The following is a 17,610-nucleotide window of genomic DNA, read 5'->3' as shown; positions in this document are numbered from 1 at the left end:
TTGTGTTGATCCAATTGAACTGGTGCTGTTTGGTGTCACTGTGGGTAGAGATTAAGGATTTGGGGTTGTGGTATTTGACTGCCAGATGGTATTCGTAGATCCTGGTTTTTAATTGATGTGATGTTTGCCCCACGTAGAATTGGTTGCAAAAGTTACCATTGATTTTGTAGATTACATTGTTTCTTTCATTCTTCTGTATTTTGTCTTTGGTTCTGGATAATTCCTGGCGAATGTGTCACGTAAATCATTTTGTTCATACACATAGATTCCTCAGATGGCTTTTCTGAAGACCTCTAACACCTTAAGATAATTAAATAGGCAATTTCCAAAGGTTATTAGAAGCATGATTAGTAAATATGTCCCTTAAAAGGCTCCACCATGGTTAAAAACTGGATTATTAATCCCTTCATTCCCCAACACCCAGACCCATAGGAGACTATTATCCTTTGGTTTCCCTGTGATGAGCGGCTGTCTGGAGCCCATGTGGATGATCTCCTGTACTCTCTTTGTTCAGAAAACTTCTAAAGAGCATTTAGTCACTGGTTCTTCAGCCTTTGCCTAAGTTGTTTTCAACTTGTCATGCCTTCGTCTGAAGGCCTATTGTTTTCTATTTCTTACCTGCTAGTCATCCAAATTCTTTTAGAGTTGGACAGCCTCTGAATCATCATCATCATCATTATCTGTTTCCTTTCAGATGTAGTACTCAAATATGAGATTAACGGACTACAAGCCTGGCTCATCACACATGCCCTCTGGTTTGCAAATGTTTACTACTTTCAGTGGTTCTCACCCACCATCATTTTAGACAACTGGATTCCATTCTTGTGGTGTGCAAATATTCTGGGCTACGTGACATCCATATTTGTTTGGTTAAAAGCCTACTTCTTCCCTTCTAATTCAAAGGACTGGTATGTTGATATTACTTATATTACTATAAATATGATAATTTGATGAGCACTGAATGTTTCATTCTAATTAGTAACTTTAATTAATCCATTATTTCTCTGTCTTTCTTGATGTTGTACTTTTACTTGCTACTTAAGATCATAAATATCTAAGCATGTCATTTCAATTCCTAAAGTCTAATAATGTTGGAAAATCATTTTATACATGTTCAACTTATCATATAGATTATGTCTGTCTTGAGCACTGAGGTCTTCTAATTGTGGAGTTCTAAAAGGGTAACTATGCTTTTATATCAGAAGTGTCCCCTTCAAGTGCCTTGAAAGAAACAGTAATTCAGTCACTCTTCAAGAAGATATGCCTGGAACTAGTGTCCTGTTTCCAGTATCCTCTTTTTGAGTAAGTTCCTGGAGAAGGTGGTGACTTTTCAGCTTCATGCACTTTTTTATTTTATTTTAATGGAACAAAAACACACACAAAAAATTATCCTTCACTACATCTTGTAGAAAACATGTCGATTGGTTACAGATAACCTTCATGCATTTCTTTGTGCATTTCTTCGTGCATTTCTTCTACTTATAGTTCATATTAGATTATACACTTTTAGTCAAAAATCTTTATATATCTTACTATCAATGTACCACAATTCTCATTTAACTATAATTATTTGAACATGCTTTTACCTCAAATCATTCATACTTAAAGACCCAACCACATAATAACATTCATTAGCTATTTCAAAAAAGTCCTCCAATAACATTACACCTTTATAACATCTTTTAAGTAAAAGTCAATAGATAACATTTTTAAGTCTTCCCCCCTTTTTTTCCAACTCACTAACATTTATATCTAAGTTACTTTAGTCAATACCATAGCATGTAGATATTGTTAAACAATGACCCTTAACATTTCCTTGTTGTTATTATAATAGGCTAAAAATTATTTACTATTTATGCCCCATCTCCTCTCATCAGGGCACCCCTCAAAAAAAAAACCTTACCCCTTTATAACAAGATCTAAATGAAAATTTGTTATAGGTCTTTTTCCTGAATCACAATTTACAATTTATATCCAAATTTCTTTTACTAAATTGTCAATACATGTATATATCATTACACTGTATCCATTATCATTTCATTATTATTTATGGTTAATTAATTGTTAGCGAGTAAACATTTAATAACAATCTAAAACAATCTAGGAGTTACAAGGTTCCTACTTATTAATCACCAATAATAAAAAAACTATTTTTTTATTATCAACTTTCATTGTCAACCTGTATCTTTCCAGTAACAAAACAGTCTTATCTCTCTTGCCAATTGTGGAATCAGTCTTCTTTTTGTCTCCTTTATAAGGTTTTTATAGACTTCTCTCCACACTTTGTTGCTTGAAGGGTCTCTCAGATAATGTCCTTGCCAACCACTTGCTACTAAAGTTAACTTGTCTTTGTCTGCCAATCTTGCTTCTGAAAAAAATTCTCTTCTGATGTCTATCATCATTAGTATTTTTTTCTCTTCTCTTCTAGTCTTCCAGGCCTCTCTTAGCTTTATTTAAACACAAATTCTTTTATGCTCTTCAAAGGGGAAGGGTTCTGTCCCCCTTCCTTCCTTCCTTCCTTCCTTCCTTCCTTCCTTCCTTCCTTCCTTCTTTCTTTCTTTTTTTCTTTCTTTCTTTCTTTCTTTCTTTCTCTGCCAAAATAGTTCTGAGAGACACCTGTGAAAACAGTTAGTGCCCTTGGTCTTTTATCAGTTTCTGTAAACAAGTTGCAAACCCTTCAGCTGCAAAGTTAGTGAAGTCAAATAGATACGTTGTTTCAAAAAAAACCTCCAACTGGCAGTTAATTTTCACCTTCTGGAGGAAACAAAGTTCTTTAGATTACTTTTAGTGTGATTTAATAACAAGTAATAGGAAGAATTGTTAAAATAAAAAGGAAGATTTTAATACAGAAGTCAAAAAATAAAGCAACAGGAAGCAGAAGAAAAAAAATCAATCCGTTCACTTTAAGCGGAGAAATGGAGAATGTGAAGAGCATTTCAATCCACAAAAAATAGTTACAATGACAAAGGAAAAAAAAACTTTCCACAGTGATCCCATTAGGATTATTTTCGCCGCCCAGTTCTTTTGTTTAAGGATCAGTTTGGCTTTAAGGAAACATTTCTTTGGGCAGTCTTAGCAAAATAGAAAAAATATCTCACCAGATGGACTCACTTTCTCTTTTCACTTTCTTCCTTCCGGAACATCCTGACTTCATCAGCATAGAAGCTGCCTGTTCACCACAAGGTTGAAGCACTTTCCTTGGGTCCAATAGGGATTTTGCAATATCCCTGAGACCAGCAAGACTTTGTCTTCTTGATCACTATCTCTATTGGACAGTTTAGGTCTCAATGGACCCTCCCAGTGGCAAAAGTCTCAACGGCCATCTCAGAGTATTAAGACCGCATGTTGTAACATCGCCACGTGGCTCCTCCTTCTCCAGCTTCATGCATTCTTGAAGGATATGAGTTATGTGCACCCATTCCACTTTGATACTATTCTGGTTTTGGCATTGAGACTTATTTGTTCTCACAGATGATGTGCTCTGTGAGCAAGAATGGAGAAGTGCAATTCTGTTGATACAAATCTTGGATATCTTAGCAACTTTTAAACCATATTATTCTGAATGAATTATCTAGACCAGAATGTTCTTCTTAAGTAGATTTTTTCTATTTCTTATATCTGTGTTCAGTCTTGCAGGCTGTGGAGTTCCTTCTGTCGTCTTCGTTATTTAGCATCTATATAAAACTGCTAACTTGGTCATTAATGGATTAGAGTTCGGTGTTATTAGTATACTGATTGCAGCCAACTATATTCCTTCATTATTAAAATCAGATAAGACTGCAGATATTAAAATAGATGCTATAATAGCCTGCATGACATTCTTTATCTTGAAGTGAAATCCTGGCAAAGTAGAGACTTTACGACACCTTGTGAAACCAGAAATTAAGTAGGTTCTCCACCCTGGGAAGAGTTGTGCTGCTCCTGAAAGAGCAGGTGTACACCCATATTATATACTTGGATTCATCTTTATCACTATCACAACAGCACAATACATTTAGCAAGCTATATCTACCTAATCCTGAAAACTGCAACCTTTCTGGATAGGGATAGGGTGACCTCATCTTCTGATAACATCCCATTTGGATTACCATCAAATTATTAGCAGGTCTACTTTTGAAGATTCAGAAATTACAGTCAAGGGCCATGCCTTGGAATATTCTTTAGAGACAATGTAATACTGGTTCTGAAAGAATAGCTCTGGTTACCTACACTTGTATCACTAAAGTTCAGTAAAATAGCAATAGCAATAGCAATAGCAGTTAGACTTATATGCCGCTTCATAGGGCTTTCAGCCCTCTCTAAGCGGTTTACAGGGTCAGCATATCGCCCCCACAGTCTGGGTCCTCATTTCACCCACCTCGGAAGGATGGAAGGCTGAATCAACCTTGACCCGGTGAGATTAGAACCACTGAACTGCAGATAACAGTCAGCTGAAGTGGCCTGCAGTACTGCACCCTAACCACTGCGCCACCTCGGCTCAATACTTTAGGAGTTTTTCTCAGTGTCTATCTTTCCTGCTGTTAAATTCTCTAAAGTCTTCATAGATAGTCCTCAACTTACAATCATCATGGAACCTGCCCATAACAGTCAGAAACCATGATCATCGTATAGTGGATCACCCATGTAACTGATCTAATTTTATAACATTTTTTGCAGTTGTCATTAAGCAAGTGCCACAGTCATAAAATGACTGCTGCGCTCGCTAAGCAAATCTGTTCACTATGCGGCATTTTTGCCAAAAACTGGAAATAACACCAGGTTTTAGCAAAACATAAACTCTGGTCATATGACCGCAGGATACTATAAACATCCATAAATGCAGGCCGCTTGCCAAGCACATGAAATGTGGTCATGTGACCAGGGGACCAACAATTGGAACTTTGAAGTTGATGTTATGTACTGGGGGGGGGGCTTTGCCATATTTTGAATGGTCACTTGTAAATCAAAGGTGTATTTACCCTGGAACCAGGTCAATACTGATATTATCCAACTTTGGGGGAGTCAGTTGAAGATTCTTTTAGTAATGAATGTCAGCTCTCATCTGGAAGTTATGAATGCTAATACTACTTTTATTTTAAGGTTACAGTAACAGAACCTTACAAGTCTGAATATGCTACCCCTCCCTGTTTTTATCCTGAAAAGAACTAGGGAAATTCAAATCTAAGATGTTTTCTCAAATTATATTTCTGCCGCAGACTCAGATTTTTTTATGACCTTTGTATTGATCTCTTCTTTCTCAAGAGTTACTCCTTCTTCCCATTACACAGATCAGGTCATAAATATTTGAAATGAAAATAAATAACATTGTAATCAATGTCAATTATTTGCAACAGACTAATCAGTAATGTCCATTTTGTTTATGAGTGTTCTTGCAATTTCATTTGTTTTTCAGATGGATGTATAGTAAACGTTTATTTATACTCTTAATATTCTATTTTTAGCAAATTCACTGGCAATTTCTTCTATGACTTCATGATGGGAATTGAATTTAATCCACGCTTGGGAAAGTGGTTTGATTTCAAATTGTTTTTTAATGGCCGACCTGGAATTGTAGCATGGACTTTGATTAATTTATCTTATGCTGCAAAACAACAGGAATTATATGGACAAGTCACTAATTCTATGCTACTTCTCAATGTCCTACAGGTAAACATTAACACATGGATTAAAATTAAGTGCTGTGAACAACAATTTCCTCTTATTCATTTCCTCAGGTGTGTGTGTGTGTGTATACACACACAAAAAAAAACAGACATGTGTATTATATGCGCACACCACTGGTACATCTGGCGGCAATTTCATCATGACTATAGTTCCACAAAATTCTTCCTTATGTCAGTACCACCATTTACAAGCTATTCTTCACAAAATAATGACCAAAAATTATTGGAGTTGTGAAATAGTTCAATATGCTGTTGATTTCAACCTCAAAATCTCATAGGTTCTCATATAGCAAAATTTCATGCCAGAGTTCACAAAACAATATTCTTGCATAAGAATTCAGATTGAGATAAATAACATCTGTTTTTTGGAATGATTTTGAAAACATTAAAAATCTCTGATTTATAGCTTATTGTATTGGAAGGTTGTGTTCGGAATGTTTCTGTATTGTGACAATGTAGTAATAATTAGGCACTAACATACAATAAAATTAAAGAGAACATTGTTTATGGAGATTCTCAATCATCCAGGTCACGGTTGTCCCAAAAGTGCTTTTTCCAAAAGGCAGCTGGATTTTCTTGGTTTTTATTTGAAAACATTTTGCTTCTCATCCAAGAAGCTTCTTCAGTTCTAAGTGAGGAGAATATTCTTTGCGGTCATTTGGTCATTAGCACTCTCATGGTTGGTTGTTAGATCTCCAAGAGTAGTTGAAGCCACTTAGGAATTTATCTATATCTCAAGAGTCACTTGAATCAGAGTGTAAATGGTATTTACATTTTGATTCTCACTACTCACCTGACCACAAAATAATCAGAATCCTACACCATTGGGCTGAAGCAGGGATCGGTTGCTCCCAGTTCGCACTGGTACAGCAGAAGGTGTTTGTAAAATTTACTGTACCTTTTAGAACCCCTTCGTCCAAACTGCAACTGAGGAGTCTGGAAGCCTAAGAACAATCTGGAAATATCTTCAACCAGAAAACCAATAATACAAGTAAGTACTTGAGTGTATTTCTTTAATTGTGTTGTTCTTATGTAAGATGTAAGTACATGCAATTAAGTCTTCCTTTCTGTGTCTCCTCTTTGTGCAGGTTATTGGAATAAGGTGGTGAGGTGGTGGTGCAGAAGACCGGCAAGGAAGTCATCTTTCCTCTGTAAGTAGCAGTTTTATTGCTTTGTGTGCTGGTTTCATCCTTAATGTAGTACATGCAATTAAAGTCATCCTTTCTGTGTCTCTTCTTTGTGCAGGCCATTTGTTGGAGCAAGTGTGATGTAAAAGACTAGCAAGGACAGTCATCCTTCCTCTGTAAGTAGCTGTCTTTATTGTTTTGTGTACTTATTTTAATCTTATTTAAGTAGTAAGTGCACAAAGTAATAAATTTCCTTTTTTATATCTTCTTTTTGTAGATCATTCATGGGCACAAAAAATTCAGTGACATTGTCTTGGCCACTCCCACCCGGTCACATGACAGCCAAGCCACTCCCACCCAGTCATATGACTGCCAAGCCACTCCCACCCAGTCACATGGGTGGCAAGCCACTCCCTCCCGGTCACATGGGTGGCAAGCCATTCCCACAAAGCAGACCACACCTACAAAAGAGGTTCTAAAAAAAATTTAAACCCACCACTGGGCTGAAGGTATGCCTATCAGCAATGAGGGAAAAGAGAAGGAACAAAAACATATCAAAGAAGCCCTCAGAACTTATGACTATCCTAATGGAGCCACAAATGAAAACCACAAAAAGATCCAGCAGGCGCTCCTTCATAATAGACAAGGGAGAGAACAGCAAGCAGAGCAGCGTTGTCATTCCATATATTGCAGGAATATCTGAAAAACTCAGGAGGGTTTTCAACCAACATAACATACATAAATACATTAAGGTTGAAGCTTGTCCACCCCAGGGATAAAATTCCCAGACTGACCAATGAGGTATATAGCAATAGCACTTAGACTTATATACTGCTTCACAGTGCTTTACAGTAATCTCTAAGCATTTTACCGAGTCAGTATATTGCCCCGAACAATCTAGGTCCTCATTTACTGACCTTGGAAGGATGGAAGCTGAGTCAACCTTGATCCGGTAAGAATCAAACTGCCGAACCATTGACAGTTGGTAGTCGGCAGAAGTAGCCTGTAGTACTGCATTCTAACCACTGCACCATCACGGCATTAACATGTAATTTGTGACAATCTTCTGATACAAATGATGCTTCTTTCATTTCAATCCTTTGATCTTGTAGAAGAGCCCAGTAGTAAACCATCTAATAATACTTTCCTGCAAAAGGTGGTTTCAAAACCATCTCAGAGTATATATAATATAGTATACTATAAAGTATATATTTCCACTATAAAAAGTGGAAAGAGGGGGACATAACCAAGGCAGAATATCAGCAAATAGCCCACAAGCAAGGAAAGCTAAGCCTCACAATGAAGAAAGTCTGGCCACAAAAGTAAAAAAAAATAACAAAAAAAGCTTCTTCCAACATGTTAAAAACAAGAAAAGGGTTAAGGAAACAATTGGTCCATTGCTGAGAGAAAGCGGCAAGAAGGTGACAAGCAACAGGGAGAAAGCAGAACTATTTAACTCATTTTTTGCATCCGTCTTTACACAAAGGGATAAAACAGTCCAACCTATCAAAAATAGCACCACAAAAATCAGGTTAGGAACACAAATTGAAATAGGGAAGAAAATGGTAAGTGAGCACCTGACTACCCTAGATGAGTTCAAATCACCAGGACCAAATGGATTACAACCCAGGGCTCTGAAGGAACTGGCAGATGAGATCCCAGAACCACTGAACTACATCTTTCAGAGATCCTGGAGGAACTACCAGAGGACTGGAAAAGAGCTGATGTGGTTCCCATCTTCAAAAAAATAAAAAAATAGATCCAGGAAATTACAGACTTATAAGCCTGAGCTCAATACAGGAAAGATTCTGGAAAAGATAATCAAGCAACAAATTAGCGAACACCTAGAAGTAAACAAAGCAATAGCCAAAAGCCAACATGGGTTTGTCAAAAACAGATCATGCCAGACTACTCTTATTGCATTCTTTGACAAAGTGACAAAATTAGAGGACCAGCAGAATGCCGTCGATGTAGTTTACTTGGACTTCAGTAAATAAGGTAGACCATAACCTACTACTAGATAAAGTAGAAGAATGTGGGTTGGATAGCATTACCACTATATGGATTTGTAACTGGCTGACCAAATGTGTAGTCCTCAATGGAACTGCATCTACATGGAGGGAAGTATGCAGTGGAGTACCACAAGGCTCTGTTTTGGGCCCAGTACTCTTCAACATCTTCATCAATGATTTGGATGACGGAATAAATGGGAAACTCATCAAATTTGCAAATGACACAGAGCTAGCAAGAATAGCCAACACTCCAGAAGACAGGTTTAAGATACAGAAGGATCTTGACAAACCTGAACAATAGCAATAGCAATAGCAGTAGACTTATATACCGCTTCATAGGCCTTTCAGGCCTCTCTAAGCGGTTTACAGAGAGTCAGCATATTGCCCCCAACAATCTGGGTCCTCATTTTACCCACCTCGGAAGGATGGAAGGCTGAGTCAACCCTGAGCCGGTGAGATTTGAACCGCTGACCTGCTGATCTAGCAGTAGCCTGCAGTGCTGCATTTAACCACTGTGCCACCTTGGCTCCTGAACATTGGACACTATCTAATAAAATGAAATTCAATGGTGAAAAGAGTAAAGTTCTAAATTTAGTCAAGAAAACCAAAATGCACAGGTACATTATAGGTGGTACCTTGCTCAATAGTAGTAACTGTGAGAGGGATCTTGGAGTCCTAGTGGACAACCATTTAAATATGAGTCAACAGTGTGCAGCAGCTGCCAAAAAAGCCATGCAGTTCTAGGCTGCATAAATAGAGGGATAGAATCAAGATCACGTGAAGTGTTAATACCACTTTATAATGCCTTGGTAAGACCACACTTGGAATACTGCATTCAGTTTTGGTTGCCATGATGTAGAAAAGATATAGAGACTCTAGAAAGAGTGCTGAGATTGCCGAGTGCCGAGAGTACCGAGAAGAGCAACAAAGATGATTTGGGGAATGGAGACTAAAACATACGAAGAACGGTTGCAGGAACTAGGTATGTCTAGTTTAATGAAAAGAAGGACTAGGGGACACATGATAGCAGTGTTCCAAGACCTCCAAGGTCCCTTCCAACTCCGCTATTGTATTGTATTGTATTGTATTGTATTGTATTGTATTGTATTGTATTGTATTGTATTGTATTGTATTGTATTGTATTGTATTGTATTGTATTGTATTGTATAGTATATTAGGCTACATTCCTAAGCAGTTTTCTTAAAGGATTAACCATATGGAATCTAATGGAAATTGTTGTGATTAGAAATCATACTATTCTGTATGTGAAAGTTCAAGCTAGATATATATTTAATATGTTATAAAACAAATTGATTAAATTTGATTGACAGCTAATTGAGGAAGTACTTTATACACATCTCAGTTTTGAAACACTTTCATAGAAAATCCCCCCCCCCCCCGAGAAACTCCAGTTGCCTTTTGGAAAAAGGATCTTTGGGATAAAGAGGCATTGGAGTATTATTTTTTTCAACTAAAGGGCTCTCTGAAAGTGGTGATAGAATCATTAATTTAGAATTTTAATCTTTAATCCTATGTATCCCCAAAACCATGACTTGCATTTTATATCTAGATAAATTTGAGTTTCTCTCTCTCAAAGATAGCATTTTTTCACCTGTCTAATTTTTTTATAAGATGTAATGATAATGTGTATATTTTTCAGGGTCTTTATGTTTTGGACTTTTTTTGGAATGAAACTTGGTATTTAAAAACAATTGATATTGCCCACGATCATTTTGGATGGTATCTGGCCTGGGGAGATTGTGTTTGGCTTCCCTATCTCTATACTCTACAGGTATTTTATCTTATACATTTACCTTCAACTGTTTGTCTTCAACTGCATCTAGAAACAATAGAGTTTTCCCCCCTTTAAGAAAGCACCTTGGGTATCATGATGACAGCTCATGTTTAAGGATTTATTTATTTTGTTAGTGTTTGGAAGTACTGCTGGAGGGAGCAATCTGCCTTGCCACTATTATTTTGGAGGGGGGAAGGGTTAATGGGCAACTGTTAGGGTGATGGTTGCTAATATGTGGCAGTTGGAGGTTGGGTGTGAAGACAGCTGGAAGGTGATATTTTGTGTGGTGGCTGGAGGCCAGTGGCTGATATCTTCTATGCCAGAGTTGAAAAACTAGAACTCAGGCTTTCAGAGGCTTTCAGAGACCAACTAGAGCTGAGGGAAAATACAAAGGAAGAAGGATGCTGGATGAGATTGTGGTATAACTCAAACAGTCATGGAAAGCGGGGAATGATGCAGAGATAATATTTGGAAGCTATTGTAGATGTTGGAAACTATTGTAGGAGGGCATAGAAGAATGGTTGAGAAGGAATTATGAGAAATTCAGACAAAGAAAGGCTCAAACAGGTCAAGGTGGCTTCAGTCTGGAGCATGGACTCTGATAGATGTAATTGTGAACAAAAGAAAGATACAGACTCAATTCAAGGTGCTGACTGTCACCTTTAAAGCCCTTCATGGCTTGGGACCAGGTTATCTGAGGGACTGTGGGTCATATCCACCCGACCCACAAGAGTGGGGAGACAAGGAATATTGCGGGTTCCATCTCCTAAAAGGGTAAATCTGACAGGACCCAGAAGAAGGGCCTTCTCTATGATGGCTCCCTTCATCTGAAACATCATCTCTCTGGAAATTATTTTGGATTGTTTAGCAGCAGTGATACCAAGGCCAGGGAAGGGAAGGAGAGTGACCAGAGGCCTTGCTCTGGCTGTGTACGGGGTTTTTGCTCTATCTGTCTGTTTATTATTGCAACTGTTCTTTTTTCCACCCATTAAAATGTTTAAACTGTCCAATAATCAAAGCTCTCTGGGCAGTTTACAATAAAACACACAAAAACATAACCTTAAAAACATGCATAATAATACCAAAATACAAAATAAAAACATCATATAAACTAAACGCCTGGTATTGAAAAGCCAGTTAAAATCCTGGGAAAATAAAATGGTCTTCATCTTCACACTAAAAGGATGATATTGTGGATGCCCTCTCCCTTTTTAACTTCTATATCAACCCCCTGATCAATCTCTTACAGAACCCTGATCTGCATCCTCCTAACCTAGCACAATGCAAAATTCCAATTCTATATGCCGATGATGCCGCTATTATTTCACAAACTCCTGTAGGACGGAAGAGAGCAATTAGGGCAACACTTGGCTATTGCAGGCAAAACAAGCTGGTCCTTAACTTTTATAAATCAAAATTTTTAGTTTTTGCTAAAAGACCTAGCCAATATGCCTGGAAAATAGAAGGGCATAATTTGGAACAGGTTAGAACATTTAGATACCTTGGGATGGTTTTCCACTTGCAAGGGACATGGAAGGCACACCTGGATCATACATTGCAAGCAGCCAATAGGTCCTCAAATGCAATTAAACAGTTCTTTTACACAAGCGGAGGGCAGTTAGTACCTGCTGCCTTAAAACTTCGAGGCCAAAACATTGGCAGAAATTCTGTATGGGGCACAAACAGGAATCCTCACAAAGGAAGACTTGTTAGAAACCATACAAACCAAATTCCTATGAGCCATCTTAGCTGCACCCAAAGGAACTCCAAATGCCCAGTTAAGAATTGAGACAGACATGCCTCAAATTCAGGTAAGAGCCTGGAAGATGATGATCATTCATTGGCTTAAAATGCATTTCTTTCCAGAGGGACCATCCCCACTATTGTTGCTTGACAACTTCCCCTCCCCCTGGAAACAGGCAATAGATCAGAAGCTGGGCTCTTATGTGTTCTCACCAGTATTCTTAATATCCCTAGGCTTTGATCAAGCAAAGCAAGTAGTAATGAATAGAATGAAGGATATGGAGTTCCAAGAAGAACTAAATAGGTTGCCTCTCCTCAGTAGGGACAGAATCAAACAGGGTGTGTGGGAATCAGCAAGATATCTAAATGATCTGATCTTCCTAAAACAAAGAATAGCTTTCTTCAGAGCCAGATTTAACATTCTTCCTTCAGCACTCCTCCAGAGCAGGTACAAGAGAACACCTATAGCAGAACGGGTATGAATATGTGGTAAAGGAGAAGTTGAAGATATCTCACATGTTTTATTGTACTGTGAGCTATACAGAGTCCATAGGTCTGCATATATTCTCCCCTTACTAGAGAGATTTCCAAGGAGGGCAGACAATTTTTATTTAGGCTTTCTCCTCTAGGACTCAAACCTGTGTACCACACATGCAGTGGCAAAATTCTTGTTGCTGCAATGTCCACAAGAAAAAGATTGGTTACAGAATTATAGCTGTTATCTTGTATCAGTTATTTGGACATAACTTTAACAATTTTTGGACCATTGCATTTACTCCCATACTTATCAGCTTTTCACCTATGTAAACCAGGGAGTAACCCGAACAGTTTGAGAGCATGTATGTTATTATCTACTTTTAATATCAGTACTTTTTAATATATTTTAATGTCTATTGCTGGTCTTTGAATGTATTAAAGATATACTACTACTAGATGCTACTTGAACCTTTTGGGCCAGAAAGTCTATAAATGGAGTGCCACCATAGGAGGTGGGAACCTCCCCTTAATAGAACCTCACTTCATTTCCTTTGCTCAGAGATCCTGGAAAAGATATTCATTAGATGATAAAGCTTGGATGAGTACATAAGGGAGAAGGGTCTTTTAGAGTCCTGAGCCACATAAGGCCCTAAAACCAACACTTTGAATTACTCTGTGGATGAGGATAGATATTATGGAAGAAAGTCTATGTGATTGTTAAGAGTTGACACTGACACTATGGGACTTAAATCAATCAAGAACCAAGATAATATAAAGTAAAGAGTGCTGACTAAATATGACAATTTGTTTACCAATTGTTTTTCATTATTATTATTTTTACCTCAGGGATTGTATTTGGTCTACCATCCTGTCCAGCTTGCTACCAGTTATGCCCTTGGAATTCTTCTACTGAGTTTGATGAGCTACTATATTTTCAGAATGTCCAATCATCAGAAAGATCTCTTCCGTCGCACTGATGGCAACTGTAAAATATGGGGGAAGAAAGCCAAATATATTGAATGTGCCTACACATCAATCAGTGGAACTAAACATTACAGTAAACTGTTGATTTCAGGATTCTGGGGTATGGCCCGCCATTTAAACTACACTGTAGACTTGATCGGCTCCCTGACATACTGCCTGTGTTGTGGTTTTAATCATATTCTTCCTTATTTCTACATAATTTTTATGCTCATTCTCCTGGTCCACCGCTGCTTTAGAGATGAACATCGCTGCTCCAATAAGTATGGCAAAGAGTGGAAAAAATATACTGATACAGTACCATACCGACTCATTCCGGGGATTTTCTAAATGCTTATTTTAGACTTAAAATATTTTGCAAAAACAAATACCTTTATCAGCAATATTTTGGTACATATGATGGTGTATGATTTACTTCATAATGTGTTAAAAATAACATTTAACATAAAATAAAATGTACATCATATAAACTTTTAAAGGTTATTTTCATTGTTGTTTTTTTAAAAGTTTCTTTTTGTACTGATTTGTTTTGCTACCTCCCCGTCCCAAATCCAAAAAAAACAGTGTAGTAATTTGTATTTCAGTTTTATTATTCTGGAAAAAGGGAAATTGTGATCTATAATTGACCACAAGTTTATTTATATTGCCATGTGATGATTCTCCAATTATTGTACTTGCACTGAAGATTCTGGAGTCTTCAGTACCCTCTAAATCCATACTTGATACCCTATTGTACTGCCAGAGGACTGGAAAAGAGCTGATGTGATTCCCATCTTTAAAAAAGGGGAAAAAATAGATCCAGGAAACTATAGACTTATAAGACTGACCTCAATACCAAGAAAGATTCTGGAAAAGATAATCAAGCAACGAATTAGCAAACACCTAGAAGCAAACAAAGTAATAGTCAACATGGGTTTGTCAGAAACAGATCATGCCAGACTAATCTTATTGCATTCTTTGATAATGTGACAAAATTAGTGGACCAGAGGAATGCCATCGATATAGTTTACTTGGACTTCAGTGAGGCATTTGATAAGGTAGACCATAACCTACTACTAGATAAAGTAGAAGAATGTGGGTTAGACAGCATTACCACCAGATGGATTTGTAACTGGCTGACCAACCACACTCAACATGTAGTCCTCAATGGAACTTCATGGAAGGAAGTATGCAGTAGTGCACCCCAAGGCTCTGTTTTGGGCCCAGTACTCTTCAACATCTTCATCAATGATTTGGATGAGGGAATAAATGGGGAACTCATCAAATTTGCAGATGACACCAAACAGGCAGGAATAGCCAACACTCCAGGAAACAGGCTAAAGATACAAAAGGATCTTGACAAACTTGAACATTGGGCACTATCTAATAAAATGAAATTCAATGGTGAAAAGAGTAAGGTTCTACATTTAGGCAACAAAAACAAAATGCACAGGTACAGTATAGGTGTTACCTTGCTCAACAGTAGTAACTGTGAAATGGATCTTGGAGTCCTAGTGGACAACCATTTAAATATCAGCCAGCAAAAGCCAACACAGTTCTAGGCTGCATAAACAAAGGGATAGAATCAAGATGACATGAAGTGTTAATACCACTTTACAATGTCTTGGTAAGGCCGCACTTGGAATACTGCATTCAGTTTTAGTCCCCACGATGTAGAAAAGATGTGGAGACTCTAGAAAGAGTGCAGAGAAGAGCAACAAAGATGATTTGGGGAATGGAGACTAAAACATATGAAGAACATATGCAGGAACTGGGTATGTCTAGTTTAATGAAAAGAAGGACTAGGGGCAACATGATAGCAGTGTTCCAGTTTCTCAGGGATTGCCACAAAGTAGAGGGAGTCAAACTATTTTCCAAGGCACCTGAGGGTAGAGCAAGAAGCAATGGGTGGAAACAGATGCGCTTCAAGGTGCTAGTCATTACTTTTAAAGCCCTACATGGTATCGGACCTGGGTACTTGAGAGATCGCCTTCTGCCAATTACCTCCTCACGACCGATTGGATCCCACAGATTAGGTCTCTTCTGGATTCCATCAACTAGCCAGTGTCGATTGTCGATCCCCCGGGGGAGGGCCTTCTCTGTGGCTGCTCTGGCCCTCTGGAATGATCTCCCCGTGGAGATTTGGACCCTCATCCCCTTCAGGCTTTCCGCAAAGCCGTTAAAACCTGGCTGTTCCGGCAGGCCTGGGGCTGATGAGTTCCCAGCCCCACTCGAATTGTTGCGGCTGTTGATGAGTTTTTAAGCTGTTTGTATTTGTCTGTCTTTTCGTTTTTTGTATTTCCCCTTTCCCCTATTTAGTTTGTTAGCTGCCCTGAGTCCCCTCGGGGAATAGGGCGGCATACAAGTTCAATAAAAATAAACTAAACTAAACTAATCAAGGAGAGAAGCAACTTAGAACTGAGGAGAAATTTCCTGACAGTTAGAACAATCAATCAGTGGAACAGCTTTCCTCCAGAAGTTGTGAATGCCCCAACACTGGAAGTCTTTAAGAAGATGTTGGATAGCCATTTGTCTGAAACAGTATAGGGTTTCCTGCCTAGGCAGGGGGTTGGACTAGAAGACCTCCAAGGTCCCTTCCAACTTTGCTATTGTATTGTATTGCATTATAAAAAAAATCAGAAAGATTGCATTGAATGGCTTTTTAAAAGTTCTAAAAACTAGAAAGGCTAATCTAGAATGGAGAGGAGAACTGATTGACTTTTTCACTGCTACAAGTTTCTGTATTTAAAAACTTGTTGCAATTTTTTTCTGTTGGAATCAATTGAAAACATTCCAGCATTTGGCATATCAGGAGAAAGAGAGAGACTTGGTGTAACAGTGCTCTCTGTTGAGCAAGAAAAGCATTGCAGTTTCTTTTCACATGGAATTTTGCTGTTATTCCCAAAGTAAAATAATAAAAAGGAATAAAAAGAATATGAATTAAAAAATAAAAGTGACAAATCCACTTTGAAAGGGCAGCCATCAAGCTAGCTGAAGTTGCTCTTCACTGGCTTATTCTGTTGTGTGAACCAAAGTTGAAATATTCAGATTTTATTAAGATTCTGAAGTGTAAATATAATTGATCCTCTTTCTAAAACTTTTGTGCTTTTAGATAGTCATTGAAGAATTCAAATATTACAGTCTCCTCAGGAAACTAGAGCCGAGGTGGCGCAGTGGTTAGGGTGCAGCACTGCAGGCCACTTCAGCTGACTGTTATCTGCAGTTCAGCGGTTCTAATCTCACCGGCTCAAGGTTGACTCAGCCTTCCATCCTTCCGAGGTGGGTGAAATGAGGACCCAGACTGTGGGGGTGATATGCTGACTCTGTAAACCGCTTAGAGAGGGCTGAAAGCCCTATGAAGCGGTATATAAGTCTAACTGCTATTGCTATTGAAACTGGTTCACATATAAGCTAAACTATGTTGTTAAGCTTGTTTGTACTAGGCATAATGTCATTCATTAGCCTACCTGTTGTACTTTTAAGATTTACTCAAACTAGGCCACTTCAATAAGCCACTGCGTCCCCTAAGCCATGGTTAAACATACCGAAATTGTTATATAAGTAAAATGAATACTGAGATAGGATTCCATGAATATGTTTAATACCAGAAATGCTATGCAGCACTTTGAATTCAATAAACAAGAGGTACTTTAAAATGCATGGCAGTGCAGCTATATAACTATCTGCAATGCTACAAAAAAAGCATGCCCTGCACAGGTTTTAACAGCAGATTTGTGCAATCCTAGAAAAACACTGAGTTCTTCGGAGTTGGAACCAGAAGCTACATTTGGCATACTCAATGCTAAGAAGGAGTTGGAGTCAAATGTTATATG

The 17,610-nt window shown here is 38.0% G+C and overlaps 1 protein-coding gene across 2 annotated transcripts in view; it reads left to right on the top strand.

The window, feature by feature from the left end:
• LOC148049620 (7-dehydrocholesterol reductase-like) overlaps positions 1-14,266 on the top strand; it is a 93,495-nt gene extending 79,229 nt beyond the window's left edge. Inside the window, exons 6-9 of one of the 2 annotated variants that reach the window (XM_087719152.1) lie at positions 695-908; positions 5,442-5,646; positions 10,463-10,594; positions 13,664-14,266. In XM_087719152.1, coding sequence (XP_087575278.1) covers positions 695-908; positions 5,442-5,646; positions 10,463-10,594; positions 13,664-14,128 — 1,016 coding nt within the window. In that variant the 3' untranslated portion in view covers positions 14,129-14,266. The remainder of the gene's footprint in view (positions 1-694; positions 909-5,441; positions 5,647-10,462; positions 10,595-13,663) is intronic. The other variant, XM_087719157.1, reaches the window with a different exon arrangement.
• The last annotated feature ends 3,344 nt before the right edge of the window (positions 14,267-17,610 follow it).

The sequence above is a fragment of the Thamnophis sirtalis genome, unplaced genomic scaffold (assembly GCF_051295495.1).
Source record: "Thamnophis sirtalis isolate CommonGarterSnake01/CBP01778 unplaced genomic scaffold, rThaSir2_p1.2 scaffold_1, whole genome shotgun sequence".
NCBI lineage: Eukaryota > Metazoa > Chordata > Lepidosauria > Squamata > Natricidae > Thamnophis > Thamnophis sirtalis.
Note: the sequence above shows the minus strand (reverse complement) of the source record. Positions and strands in the feature narration are given on the sequence as shown.